Genomic DNA, 14,069 nt, shown 5'->3' on the forward strand with positions numbered 1-14,069 from the left:
AGAAATGCATTGCCATTTTACATATTGCATTGTCATTTTGCATATTACATTCCAAATTGAATATTGCTACCCATATGCTTCCATATCCTGAGAGCTCATCTTTACAGACTGAGAATCGAAGGTAAAATATTATTTACATATTTAGTAATACAAGGGATGTATTGCATACAAAAAAAATTCAGTAATTCCATACTGAAGCACGCATGTTTCATTCAAAACGGGATTAACAACGAGTACAGCAGTAGCCTAACGATAAACTCGAGGCTAATAACTAGGCCTACACAAACGCCGCATACGCGACCCTTCAGTTCACCAAAACACGTGGGGCTTCAAAATTCTCGTACCATTTGGTCGCGACAGTGTGCTGTGATTAGAGCCTGTTTAAAATGGTCTTTAGCTGGTTTGAGTTGCTGGTGCTGAGCAGGTGTAGCTTAGCACCAGCACATGACCATCTTAAACCAGCTAAGGGCCTTCTTAAACCAGCTCAAACCAGCAGCCGTGCTTCAGAATATATCTAACCAGCAAATGCTGTTTTTTTCCCCCACAGGGTAGACATTCATTGAGGCATTTAAATCTACATTATGAAATATTTTGTCTCACATAATTATTTAAATCTTGATATGCAAGCCTGAAAAGTCAAGTGGATATGGTGAATATAATTATTTATCATCATATACACACACACACACGATAGAAATCACTAGTCAGACCACTAAGCACAAACATAAATAGAGTCTATAATTCATTAAGGACTAACTAATGATTTATTATATTTGGTGTTAGGCAAGTTTGGGCTTGTTTTCTGGAAAGACTGGGCTTCACAGGTGCCTGGTCACCCTGACACAGGCCATTAAACAAATTGTTAACATTCTTGAAGCTCAAATTGTACAGCATGGCACTCGTAGTTCGATTCCCAGAAAATGCATGAACTAATTAAAAAATATTTATACTTTGAATGCAATGCAAGTCACTTTGGATAAAATCATATGATAAATAAATAAAATGCAAATGTAACTCTCTCCGTAGAATGTTTGGTGCTCAAATTCAGTTTGCAGGGTGAGCAAGACTAGAGACCGTTTTAAACTAAACTGCAATTTGGGAAGGGTCTATATTCTATTCTTGGCTGTCATGGTTGTTTTCAAGGGTGTAATACATAGGCATTTCTTATTAAAATATCACAGATTTAAAGTCATAACATAAAAAGAGTTTAGAGATTCATAAATCTATTCAAGGATATAAAGTGAGACATAGTATTTTCTGTCCAACTACTTTTTTCCTGGACAAAAGCAAACATTGATGTGATCTTGGTCTAAATGTATAACATATTCATTCCCATGGAACTGAGGTGACGTGCCTCTTCATCACTGGGTTGCTCGGTAGAGTAACATACCCCTGTAGCGTCAAATTAAGTCACTGAGGTGGTAAATATTAGTTATTTTTCTCTATGGTGTGTTTAATTGAAGCAGAGACAGATGGGATTATATTGGAGGTAATGATAGCACCCTGGTAATGTCCAGACATGATGTCAATGGTGTATTTGAGGTCAAAAGTGACAGTAATGACAATTGTAATGTCACAAAAGAGTGCAAGCATTTTCAACATTGATGATCAGAAATTAGAAGGATCTTGAGCAGAAAATCAGCATATTAGATTGATTTCTGAAGGATCATGTGCTACTGAAGAATGGAGTAATGGCTGCTGAAAATGTACAGAACTGCAATTGTTTGCAGATGCCACTTGGTTCTTTTATGTTGTTATATCTAATGCAATAAAATTCATAATAACTGTTGAAAAAAGACTGATTATGTAATCTGAGGATATTTAAGTGTCTTCGGAAACTATGTGGTTGCAAATCTGAGTTGAGGTGCAGACATGCCACACTCACAGACCAATCTCTCTCCAGCAAACATATCTGCACGCACACACACAGTCCAAACCCCCCTCAGCACCATCATGTACCAAAACAAAGTGTTCATAATTCATGAGCTCCTCGCCATTTGAAAAGAGGGAAAGATTCCTTTACATGTCCATTATTCAAAACCCTTCTGGCCATTGGGGAGCAGCCACATCACAGTTGCTCATTTAACATACACACACACACCCTTAAATAAGCCTAATTAGATGTCTACAATTATGTGAGCAGTCCAGTATTGAGTAGCCTGTCAAGTTATTTTTAAGATAAGTTGTTAAAAAAAGAAAACAAAGTTTGTACCAAAACTACATTTCCTCATTCCTGAACAATAGTTTATTGTATTGTAAGCTTCAAACAAAAAGCCAATATAATAGTTCAGTTATATTAGCCATTTTCCTCATAAGCTGGATCCTCATCCTTTGGCACCGACTGGCATAGCTGAGTGATGCTATTCAGATGCGTTCATTCATAAAGCGAGAAACATGATAGCAGCTTAAAACCTACAATGGACATCAGTCAAATCCCAACCAGACAATTAAGAAACTCAAGAGTAGTCAAATTGTCCTGGGACCAGGGGATTATGCTAGAAAAAGGGAGGATGGGGGGCAAGAGGGGAGGTAATGGTAAGACAATATGTTGATTTTAATAAGATAACGTATCTCATTCTTCCTGAAGCAGATAGCTTATTTTCAGCAACTGGCATAATACTGATTATCTCGCAAAAAATATGAAAGTGAGGCACATAAAGTGGAAGTGAATTCAAGGTAAAGCACTAAAGGTGAATAAGGCGAAGACTGAAAGTGAAAGTGAGTGATGTGATTGCCAAGTATGGTAAACCATACTCAGAATTTGTGCTCTGCATTTAACCCATCCAAGTAAGCGCGTACACACACCGCGATCACAGCCATTTTGCCGCGGCACCTTGGCAGCAAATGGGGTTTTGGTGCCTTGCTCCAGGGCAACTCAGTTGTGGGTATTGAGGGATGAAGAGAGCACTGTCTTTTCACTCCCCCACCAACAATTTCTGCTGGTACTGAGAAATCAAACCAGTGACCCTTGGCTTACAAATCCGACTCAATGGTGCCCCACCATTCACCAGTTGATTAATCACAGTACATTAAGACAACTGTTTTGTATTATAAGTTTTCTGAAATTTTATGTTTTTAAAATATGCAAATGAAACACTGTCTAGTCAAATATGCCCAAATTTGCATACATGTCAAATCTGAACATTAGATAAAGTCAAGTTCAAAATTCCACTTTATTGATATATTAGAGTTAAGATATCCAAAATCCCCTTTGTAAAAACCTTTATGACTCTATAAAACAAAAAATATTTTTACCATATTTTAAGGAATAAAAATGTATATAAACCAGATGGATGATATATGAACAAAACTCCTCTGTAAAAATCTTTAGAATATATGTGCATGAAAAAAACAATGGTTTTTCCTGTAGTGTCTTGCCTTAAACAAGGGATGCATGGATCAAAATGATTTGTTTTGTAGTAAACAACAGTATGCCACAAATGCTGTCGACTGAGCATGACTTGTACTGAACCCAGCATATTCCCTTTGAGAAGGCCTCAAATCCCTGAAATGTCACCTGAAATCCATTCTGAGTATTTTTGTCTTTATGTCAGATTTGTTTTGTAAAGCAGACGGAAGCATTGGTAAGCTGAGGTCCGTGACTCTGCGCTGTATAGCTGTTCGCAACTGAACAGAGTTTCTTTTCGAGGTATTACTGGGGACACCAATCCCTCCTCCTCCTCCCGTTCCTGTGTTCCTCTTCTCCTTTGCATGTCTCAGGTTTTTAATGACGAGAGCTTGTTGTCTCTGAGATGGAAACAATGGAGGTTTGGACCCATTTACTAAGAAAGGCGAGGAGCCAGTGCCAGGTGTTGTGTGGTGCCTAAGACCGACCCAGGTGACTTTTCTAGGTGTGGCTTCCTTCAGCGTTCTAGTGTGACGCAGTCGAGGTAAAGGGGAGGTTTGTGTTGTGGTTTCCATGGCGCTGAGGTGGCGAGCATTGTAGGTTTTCTCCTCAATGGCTAGTAATAAATCCTTAAAGCGCTGTCCCATTCTGGGAGATGCCCCTCTCTCGGAGTAGAATGTCTGCAACTTTTCTAACTTGTCATCAGGCTGATGTTCGTATTCTAGCACTTGATATTTGTCAGAGTAAGCCGGTCTCAGATCATGTGGTTTGATTGATGTTTTCATTGTCTGGGAGTCTCTGGAAGTTTCTATGGTTACAGTGGCATCAAAAGTGGCGGAATCACAGAGTTTGGTGCCACTTCCCTCTCTGCAGGAACACTTAGGCGGTGAAACACAAAGCTTCTCCTTCTCACCAAAAGTTAAGACTGAAATATACACAAATACAAATTCTGTCAGCTGATTATGCATTGTATGAATTTCTAAATTAAGTGGGTCTAAAATAGGGTGACCACTTGGTTATTGCTCTGTTACAAGACTGTAGATGTGATTTTGCAGGACAGTGTGGGACATGTTAGAGATTAATGTACTACTATTAGACTGTTTAAATGTTGATGATGATTGGATGATAACATGCTTTAAACCATCAAAAAGCTTTGTTAATTGTGACTGGCTCTGTGACTGGCACTCACTTTGCCCAGGTTCAAGTGACAAGGCACAATGTAATATACTCCATGGGACCTATTCGATCTATGAATTACAATGAACTGAGCAACAGGCTAGTAGGTAAAAATCACATTTTATTCCGAAAAAGAATTTCCTTAAACAGGAAATACTCTGTTCCTTTATTACACTATGCAAGCATTAATAATGTTTTACTGGATTCAGTGCATCTTGAACTTGAACTATTTTTTGTTGGATCTTGCAGCTTTGAGCAGGACATTCTTATCCAGTATGTGTTTAGAAGTTCTGGCTGGGGTAGCTGCACTTAACAATTCCGAATGAGCTTCACAATGATTCCTTTGCTCTGTCCAGTCAACATCAGTGGAGGAAAAAAAAAACCTCTCTATGAATGTGCTGGTTGGTTATTTTCCCTGCTCTAGCAAGAACATGATAGCTGCAAGAAAGGATTTTATCTATTTTTTATTCTATAAAATACATCAATGTCAACCCCACTCATAATTTATTACTAAGTTTTTATATGTCTTAAAAAAGGTTGCTAAATGGTACTACAGAGGTTGTTGGGGACATTGGCATCATGCAGAACAGGTAAACTCATCTACTCAATACTCCACTTTCACAGCCTTGCTGTCATTATAATCACACTGTTTCAAACGATGCAAACAAAACTTTCCAACTTCTAGATGTTGACGTTTATAGCCTAACTTTAGCTTTTTACTTCTAATGATTATATTTAGGCTTCAAAATTCAGATAAAAGTATGTTAATTGTTATCCGGTTGGCCTACAAAATACGCCATCCTTGAAGCACTCTATTAGTGATAAGAAATTAATATTACCCTTAGGAATCAGCCCATCATGTGTCTTGACCAGCATGGTGATCTCATTAGCTGTATCCACAGGCAGAAGTGAAGGAGAATCTTCTCTGTCCACTAGGCTTGACTGCTTTGGTCTTATGCTCTCTGCTGTCCTTTTTGTGGCACTCTGGGTGTCTCTGTCCTGTGATTGGCTCTGCTGGGTCTTACTGGACTGCCTTGTGCTCCTCTCATTGGCTGTGTCACTCTGAGGAGACTAGCGAAGGAATAGGTTGTTAAATGTTTTGTGTGACTATGATCGTTTTAGACACAAGATGGGATTCTTGGATATAGAAGTATAGCTGGACGGTTCACCTGCTGCTGACTCTTTGCACTTGCATTGCATGTCCTTCTCAACAAGCCCTTATTCAGAAGATTCCATTCGCTGTTCTCTTCTCTCTGAGGACAGTCATTAACATGTTAGCTGTGATCCAAAACCTAACAATTAGCCGAACATTGCATCATAGCATGAATTGGGATCAGTTTTCTCCTGATTAGGACAAAAGAAATACTGATAAATACACTTTTCATGTTATGGTCAATAAACCAATAAATTCAATAAAGTAAAAATAAACGCTAAAACTAAAATTTAGCATTTTAAATGCTACAAGTAAATTAAGGCAACACAACATTATATTGTATGTATTTTGAGATTTGATAAAGATTACATTTAACATTATTAATATTAATTATTACTATTTTAAAGATTAAAATTACTGTTAAATCACATCTAATGAAATGTGAATGTAAAAAGAGGTATAAAAAACGAAACTGTAATACTGACCTATATCCAATGTTATACTGCTATACACTGCTGTTTTAAAGTTTGGGGTCAGTAAAAGTTATTTTTAATGTTTTTATTAATCCTTATATTCAGCAGATACATTAAATTGATCAAAAGTGACAGGAAAAACATTTATAATGTTTTTTAAATTTTCTATTCATCAAAAAATCCTGAATAAAAGAATGTATCAGTTTCCACTGAAGACTGGATTCATAAAAAAACAGCTTTGCCATTACAGAAATAAATAACATTTTAAAATATTTTAAAACACAAAACAATTATTTCCAATTGTAATAATATTTGACAGTATAACAGTTTTCACTGTAATTTTGATTAAAAAAAATGCAACCTTGGTGAGCATAAGAGTATTCTTTCAAAAACATAAAAAATGTAGACATATATCAAAGCATGTATGATTTTACCTTCATGGTCCTCACTACTTTCTGATGCCTGGTGAGTTTTTTCAGCAGGAGATGGTAGCAAGCCAAAGTGGTTGATGGCTTGTTACTGGTGACCGTGTGGATGATATCAGAAAGACCGTAACCTAGAGATTCAGTCATGTATTTTAACACAGCAGAATTCAGATCCTCAGGACGCAGCCTAAAATGCAACAAAAACACACAAATACAGATATCAGAAAATGCTGAATTGATTTTTCAAGATGTTTGTGTATTTTTGTCCATCTCTATGTCTATTCCTTTGGGTAGCTTTACCATTAGATTTCATTTTACATGTACCTGTTTTTATGAGTGACAGTATGGAGGGGTCTCTTGGCATATCCCTCATTCAACCATTTATCCTGCATTGCTGTTTTTACTGTTGGCCTTTTTGCTGGTTCTGGCTCCAGCAGAGACAAGACAAACTGTACAGCCGCTAGAGAGAAATGAAGAATGAGAACATTGACATCTTGACACTGCTAAATGAGTCTCAAAACTCTGTTTTAACCTTACACAAGATCTCAACACTGATTTGTTAGAAGAGTGAGTGTATGTGTGTTTCCGACCCAGACTGAACTTCTCCAGGTTTCTCTTACAGAAGGACAGATCAGATTTAAGAAGCACTTTGCTCCCCTGTTTACCTTCTCAACCTGGGGAAGACTCCTCAATTTTTGGTATAGATTAATATTTTTATGTCGATTCGGTGATGTTAAATTATATTATTTGACTTGAATAGCACCAGTTAATGTAGCTGTTAAAATGTATGTTTACTTATGTCTATTAATAATATTAGTTTATTTATTATATGAATTATTATGCTCAATGATATTTCAATTTAATTCACTATAATATGGAACACATTTTTGCATTGGTGTTGATTTACCAGATATTATCCAGAGTGACATTAGTAAATGTCTATTTACTGTTCAGCTACTATACTGTAGCTGTATGCACTTGCATCTGCTCCATTGAATACTTCCTTCACTTCTTTTTAATAAACAATGTATGCACTGGTTCATTGAAACTGGCAGTAATTCACAATACGTAATGTACAAACTACGCAATGATCTAAGGTAATCTGAAACTGAATCGGGAAAACCTGGCCAGGTTCTGTTCCACTAGCAGACATTTTGCATCATCAAGTTTGTAGTGCATCTATTTTTGCAACTGGTGAATATAGTCTTTTATTAATATTTATGATAATTAATATTAATGTGCTGGATCAGATCCAGCTGCACTCAACACCTTTTATCTCTTGTTCTCTTTTCTCATTCTCTCTCTCTGTATCTCATCTCGATGTAGAACCCTTTAGGAATAAATCTTCAGAATCAGTTGAATGAATATGTGTTGGGTCAGTAAGATTTTGTAATGTTTTTAATGTTTTAAGCTTCTTATCCTCACTACTCAACAAGGTGGCATTTATTTAATCAAAAATACAGTAAAAACTATTTATTTAAAATATCTAATTATATATTATATAATATATATAAATAGATTATTATATAAAACATATAATATATTTTAAATATTTTATATTGTATTTAGAATTATATATAAAATACAATTCTAGTCTTTCCTGTGAATATTGATCCATTTATTGCATTCTTGTAAAAGTCTTATAAAAGTCTAAAATTCTTTAAAAAAAATTATATTTATATATATATCAATAATGGAAAGTGTGTGCATACTTTACCTTTGCTGATGTCCGATGGTATCGGACTGATTTCTCCATTCACCATTTTCTGATGAAGCTGCTTGATATTGAAGGGCTCCACTGTAAACGGTAGATTGCCAGTCAACATGGCAAACATACTCACACCCCTACACATACACACAGAAAAACACACACAAACTGTCAATAGCCAGCATTAAAAAGCATTACACCCATGTTCAATAAAAACCTCTTCCACAAGTTGATGTAAACTACATACATATAAATGTACTTTATGTACTCACACTGACCACACATCCACTTTAGGGCCGTACTTCTTGTGGGCCAGCAGTTCAGGAGCCGCGTAAGCAGGACTGCCACATTGAGTGTTCAGCAGCTCCAGAGAGAGAGAGTCTGCCTTCAGAGTGTTACTCAGTCCAAAGTCTGCACACAAACACACTCATACGTTAGTGTATAATACTTGCATGAACATACAAGCACATACAAATGTCTTTAGTTTCTGATGCAGAAACTTTAACTAGTAGACTACATGCAGATTACTTAATTTACTTTATATCAGGTTATTTTTTATTCCTTAGACATTTTGGAAATTAGGCATTTAAGAATAATATATAAATCATACAGATTTCAGAAGTCCCACATGAAATACATGAATACAAGGATGAAGGAGACAGAGAGCTATGGAACTGACTCATTCCATCTCATTACAGCAATTATGAGCATTTCTTTGGATAAAAGCATTTGCAAGATGACCAACTGTGAATGAGATGTGCTTCCTTGTGTGCTTGCATTTGTGTACACTACTGCAACCATAAAAGTTGGTTATTCTCAAAGGTCAAACTATTCATGTATCACAGTAGGAGAGCTCTGACAAAAACTTTCCTCAGAATAAATTATGTACATTTACACTATGTAAAAAGGGTCAAATGGCGAGACACACTCACCTACTATCTTTATGTTGTTGAGCTCATCCAGTAGTAAGTTCTCAATCTTCAAGTCCCTAGAAAAAAGAAAAAAAAGTGAAAGAGGTTAGTTTAAAAAAAAAAACGCACATTGGGGACCAAAATTCTGATACCACCTTCAAAATCTGCTCATGCTCCTCCAAGGTAATTAGCTTTGGATAGAAATGTCTGCTAAATGCATAAATGTTAATTTTTAGTTTTCATTTTAATTTTAGATTATGTGCTTATATGTGCTATATAGCTTATAGCTTTATTTTTGTTTAAATTTCAGTTTTAGTAATTTTAGTACTTAAAGTTATTGCAGTTAGTTGCAAAGGCAACATTTTTAATTTTCAATTAGGTGTTTTACATTTTTCATCTAATATTTATATTTTATTTAATCTGTATTTAGATTACTGAAAACAGTCTTTAGTTGCTTTACTTAACAATAACAACGCTGCTTTCCACAGAAGCACAAGATGCTCTTTGCACCAACTTTCACACCAACTTTTAATTATGGTAATATAACGTATTAAACTAGAAAATAATGCAAAAAAAAAAAAAAGCATTTTTACTAGTGGTCTCAGACTTTGGGACCCCACTGTTCATATATACTATACATACTGTATATACAAACACCTGTATGGGTCCAACTCAGATCACCTCCCTCCCTGTGCAGGGAAATCATGACCAGCCAACAACCTCTAGCAGCACACAAAATGTAATGAAAAATGTGAATTAAAAGGGGATTTGTATTAAAGAACAGAGCTTCGAGAGTTATTGTTGGTGATATCACTGCTTGGTGGTCCTGGAAGTTCAGTCACTCTGCAAAGTTTTACTTTTACACTCTCCCCGCTCTTTTTCCTTTTATCTTACTCCCGCCTTCTCCCTTTCTTTCCACTTCATAATAAACACTCACACTCACTTTGACGACCGCAAGCACCTCACATTTAATATGAAATTGTATGAAAAGCCTATAAAAATATCATAGCCATCAAAGTTATTTTCATTTCTCTCCATTTTTACTGACAAGGCTGACATCTCAATGCCCAATGGGCGTCCTAATGTTCCTCAACTCAAACACACAGACGCTGTCCCTAAAATGTCCAAAGTACAAAGAAAAGTTGAAAAACTACTTCAAATATGACCATATTAAAGTTCTCTGACAGACATGACGTGTTTAAGGGGAAAACTGGACTGCTGTCCAGCAGCTTGACTGGGTTTTTGGGGTATTATTAATGTGTATTGTAGAGAGAGGTCAGCAGAGACAGACTCAAAGGCATAAAGTGAGTGTTTGAGGAGCCAATTGATAAAATAGTTTGATTTGGGTTGATTAATGTCATTTGAAGTGGGTGAACTTTTGAACTGAAATGGACATGAACCCACACACTCCCTTCATTACCATAGGGACTGTATATGCTGACTAACCCCGCGGGTAGTCAAGTGTGTGTGTATGTATGTGTAGGCTGATGAACATCTTTTGATCCTTGACATACTCGAATAAAGGCCCTTTACTGAGTGGATTGTGTGTGACAGACCTCAGCATTATGAAGCTTTATCCTGGGACTCCATTAGTAAAGAAGTCAGTGAATGATGTGTTATCCATAGTGGCTCTGGCTGATGATGTCATCAGAAGCTAATGACATTCCCACTGTTGCCTCAATTAGGCTTCACTGTCAGACTAAAGTACTACACACACACACACACACACACACACACACACACACACACATATTTACTTGAATAAATGAGAACACACCTTAAACTTCTATCATTTTTATATTATATCATTTTTTTATATTCATACATTAATCTAATTATACTACTACGGACAAACTCTAAACCTACCCCCTAAAAAACAAAATGTGATGTTATATGTATATATATAAATCATGTAGAATTATAATAATCTAAAATTCCAAAATTAAAAATTTTAACAAATTAATCACATTTAATTTGAACTGGACAAATAATGTTTATTATCATCTTTATTATTAACAATTAATTGTATTACAGTTTTTTACAGACGCTAGGACACATTTCTCAATACTTAGGTCAATTTTGCAAAACTCTTTACACAGTTCTCCTAACCAACTTTCAGCTTGGCAAAGCAGTTCATTTCACATTCAAAATGCACTACAACTACCAAAACACTTCATTCAGGTCTCAAATCAACTCATTCTTCCAGAACACTAGCAAAGGTTGACAGCCTACAAATAAATTTATATAAATTTATTTATACATTCTATGACAATGCACTTCATTATTTTAAGGCTCTTATAACTAATCTATACAGCTTAGCACTCTCAGTGTTTTCCTTTCTCTTTTTATTCTCATTCAACCCCACTATCCCTACATCCCTTACCAAACCATATGATCTCAAAACTTAATTTTTGTGGGTCCAATCATGTCACTATGCAAGAATTTCCATTCATTACCTGTGAACTATCCCGTGTCGATGCAGGTGTTCCACTGCAGACAGTATCTGACGGGTGTATCTGCGAACCTCTCTCTCCTCCAACCGTTTGCGTTCACAGATTCGATCCATAAGGTCTCCTCCTCCACAAAGCTCCATGGCCATGTAGTAGCAGTTCTCCGTCTCCAGCGTCTCCAGCAGCAAGACGATGTTCGGGTGGTGGATCAACTGGTGAATCCGGGGTTCGCGCTTCATGTTTTTTAAAATGTATGAATCCTGACGAGCCTTTTTCTTATCTATCACCTTGATCGCCACCTGACAATGACAGAAACAGAGAGTCATTATGCTTCATTGAAGTATCAACTTTGTCTCATATGTTTCTGTTAATTTCTGTTATGTTTCCTTTAACTTTTCCACAGCTGTTTCTCCTAAACTTTCCTGGGGAAAAATAAATACAGAGACAAACAAGATGATTTTTGACAAAAGGTGGCACATGAGATTACTGGAGTCCTAGTTCATGACTCCATTTTCTCTATTTAATCAATCTATATTAATGTCACTGCTGTCTAGGAGATTTTTTTTACATTTTATTTTTTTTTTCTATGGGACATTTTTGTCCAAAGAAAACATCCATAGTATTTATGCATTATATTAAAACTGATGTTGTTTAGTTTGCTGTGTTTAATGGCAGAGCAGTAGCATGGCACAAAACTATAGCTCAAAGTCCATCTCTCCAACTCAAATTCTAGGATAGAGTTGGGGTGATGTGTGCTTATGTGTCATCATAGCAACCCATGGAAACCAGGAAAACAGAGTGGTCAGGAAGGGTTCAGTGATGTGTATAAGAGCTGGTAACACACACACACACACACACACAGCGGCCACAATTACTGACCCATGAAAGCTCAGGTCACCTTAGTGAGAAGAGGAGGACAGGTTGAGCTAAAACTCTCTCTCTCTCTCTCTCTCTCTCTCTCTCTCTCTCTCTCTCTCTCTCTCTTTCTCTCTCTGTTTGTCTGCATCATGAGGAACCCAGAAGTTTTCCAGTTTCCCCAAAATATTTTTAGGCATCTATTAGATATTCTATATTGATACTGACATAAGAGATACTGGAAAAAAAAAAAAAACAAGAAGTGAAAATTATATTTATTTTATTTAATAATAATATTAATTGTATTAATTTATATACATTATGTATTAAATCCAATATAAATTATATTATATTAAATCCAAAATGTATCCCCAAACTATAGCTAAGTCATCCCACACATATACATGATTTTGGGGGGCATTTCATAACAGATACTCTTGATTGATACTGGCAATATAATGTATTCATAAATAAACACTAAAACATTTATAAATAAATTATTAAATGTATATGTAAAAAATAAAATAAAAAGTAATTCATACACAAAATATAGTCATATGAAATTACATTTACCTGATTTAACTAAAATACCATGACAAAATGCTCTTCACTCATCTTCTAATAATGCTGATGTAAGCGCATATGAAACATTGTACAGCAAATAACTGTAAAGTACTATTTCTGCAGGCCCTAAAAGCAAATCACTGAAATAATGGCAATCTAAAGCACCATTACAAATCATTGTCTATTATAAACATTAAGAACATTAACTCACCAGTGAAGTCTAAAGACAAACAAAATGAGTAATGAAACACTACTGAGTCAACATCAAAACATCCACAGCCACATAACGCACAATTCATGATCACCCCTCCTCCCCCAAAATAAAGTGCCTTTTGTATTAATAAATGTCTCTAACAGTTTGAGTGTGTTAGCGTGGATGGATTATTACTGCAGTGCAAGTCAGAGATTAGCCAAGACGGAATTGCTATGAAAGCTGAGAGAGCAAGACAACATGAAAAATGGATGACAACCCTTCAGCGCACCGATGACTGACACCCTTAGTGCGCCTTTGATTGACAGGCGTCTGTGTGTAAGAGACTGGGTGTGTGCCTGTTACCTTCTCTCCTGTGCTGATGTGCATGCCTAGCATAACCTTGGCGAATGAGCCCTTGTTGATCATTTTGCCCACCAGGTAGCTGCCCACACGCTTAGTGTGAGGAAAGTTTTGGAGCAGGTCACGGGGCACTTTTCCAAAGCAGGGGGTTGCCGCCTGCTCCAGCTCGCCTGAATCTGTCATGCTCCCATCCTGAGATGACTTCAACGCAGCTGGCATGATGCCAGTAATGCACGTCTGCTAGCAGATCCACAGTATGACACCGAGCGGACAGGTAGAGGATGGAGGAAGACAGGTTGGCAGGAGAGGAAGGGCATGTGTGATGGAGGCAGGTCTCATTGGTTCTTCTTTGGCTGTTGGTGTTTGTCTCTCCTGTCAAGAAAAAGAATATCCATTCTTCACTCCTCTGTGTTTTTCTGTAGTTCAGATGCTGTTCCACAATCACATGCCATGTT

General features: G+C 36.5%; 1 protein-coding gene across 1 annotated transcript; it reads right to left on the bottom strand.

Moving 5' to 3' along the window:
- Positions 1-1,970: 1,970 nt before the first annotated feature.
- Positions 1,971-13,797, bottom strand: LOC132129541 (hormonally up-regulated neu tumor-associated kinase homolog A-like). Its single transcript, XM_059541171.1, has 10 exons — positions 13,618-13,797; positions 11,649-11,941; positions 9,214-9,269; positions 8,554-8,692; positions 8,291-8,418; positions 6,898-7,033; positions 6,583-6,760; positions 5,692-5,775; positions 5,362-5,593; positions 1,971-4,271 (listed from the first exon to the last, which is right to left on the bottom strand). The coding sequence occupies exons 1-10, from the start codon at positions 13,795-13,797 to the stop codon at positions 3,514-3,516; spliced, it is 2,184 nt and encodes a 727-aa protein (XP_059397154.1). The 3' UTR covers positions 1,971-3,513.
- Between the last annotated feature and the right edge of the window lie 272 nt (positions 13,798-14,069).

This window comes from Carassius carassius, chromosome 46 (genome assembly GCF_963082965.1).
Source record: "Carassius carassius chromosome 46, fCarCar2.1, whole genome shotgun sequence".
Classification (NCBI taxonomy): domain Eukaryota; kingdom Metazoa; phylum Chordata; class Actinopteri; order Cypriniformes; family Cyprinidae; genus Carassius; species Carassius carassius.

Bases quoted from the DNA above. Each gene is read 5' to 3' on its own strand.
- LOC132129541 (XM_059541171.1), bottom strand. From the start codon at position 13,797: ATGACAGATTCAGGCGAGCTGGAGCAGGCGGCAACCCCCTGCTTTGGA. The intron at 7,034-8,290 runs GTAAAGTATGCA...ATTTCTCTCTAG, and splicing joins ACCATCGGACATCAGCAAAG to CGGCTGTACAGTTTGTCTTG. The intron at 5,594-5,691 runs GTGAACCGTCCA...TTCCTTCGCTAG, and splicing joins GTGCAAAGAGTCAGCAGCAG to TCTCCTCAGAGTGACACAGC.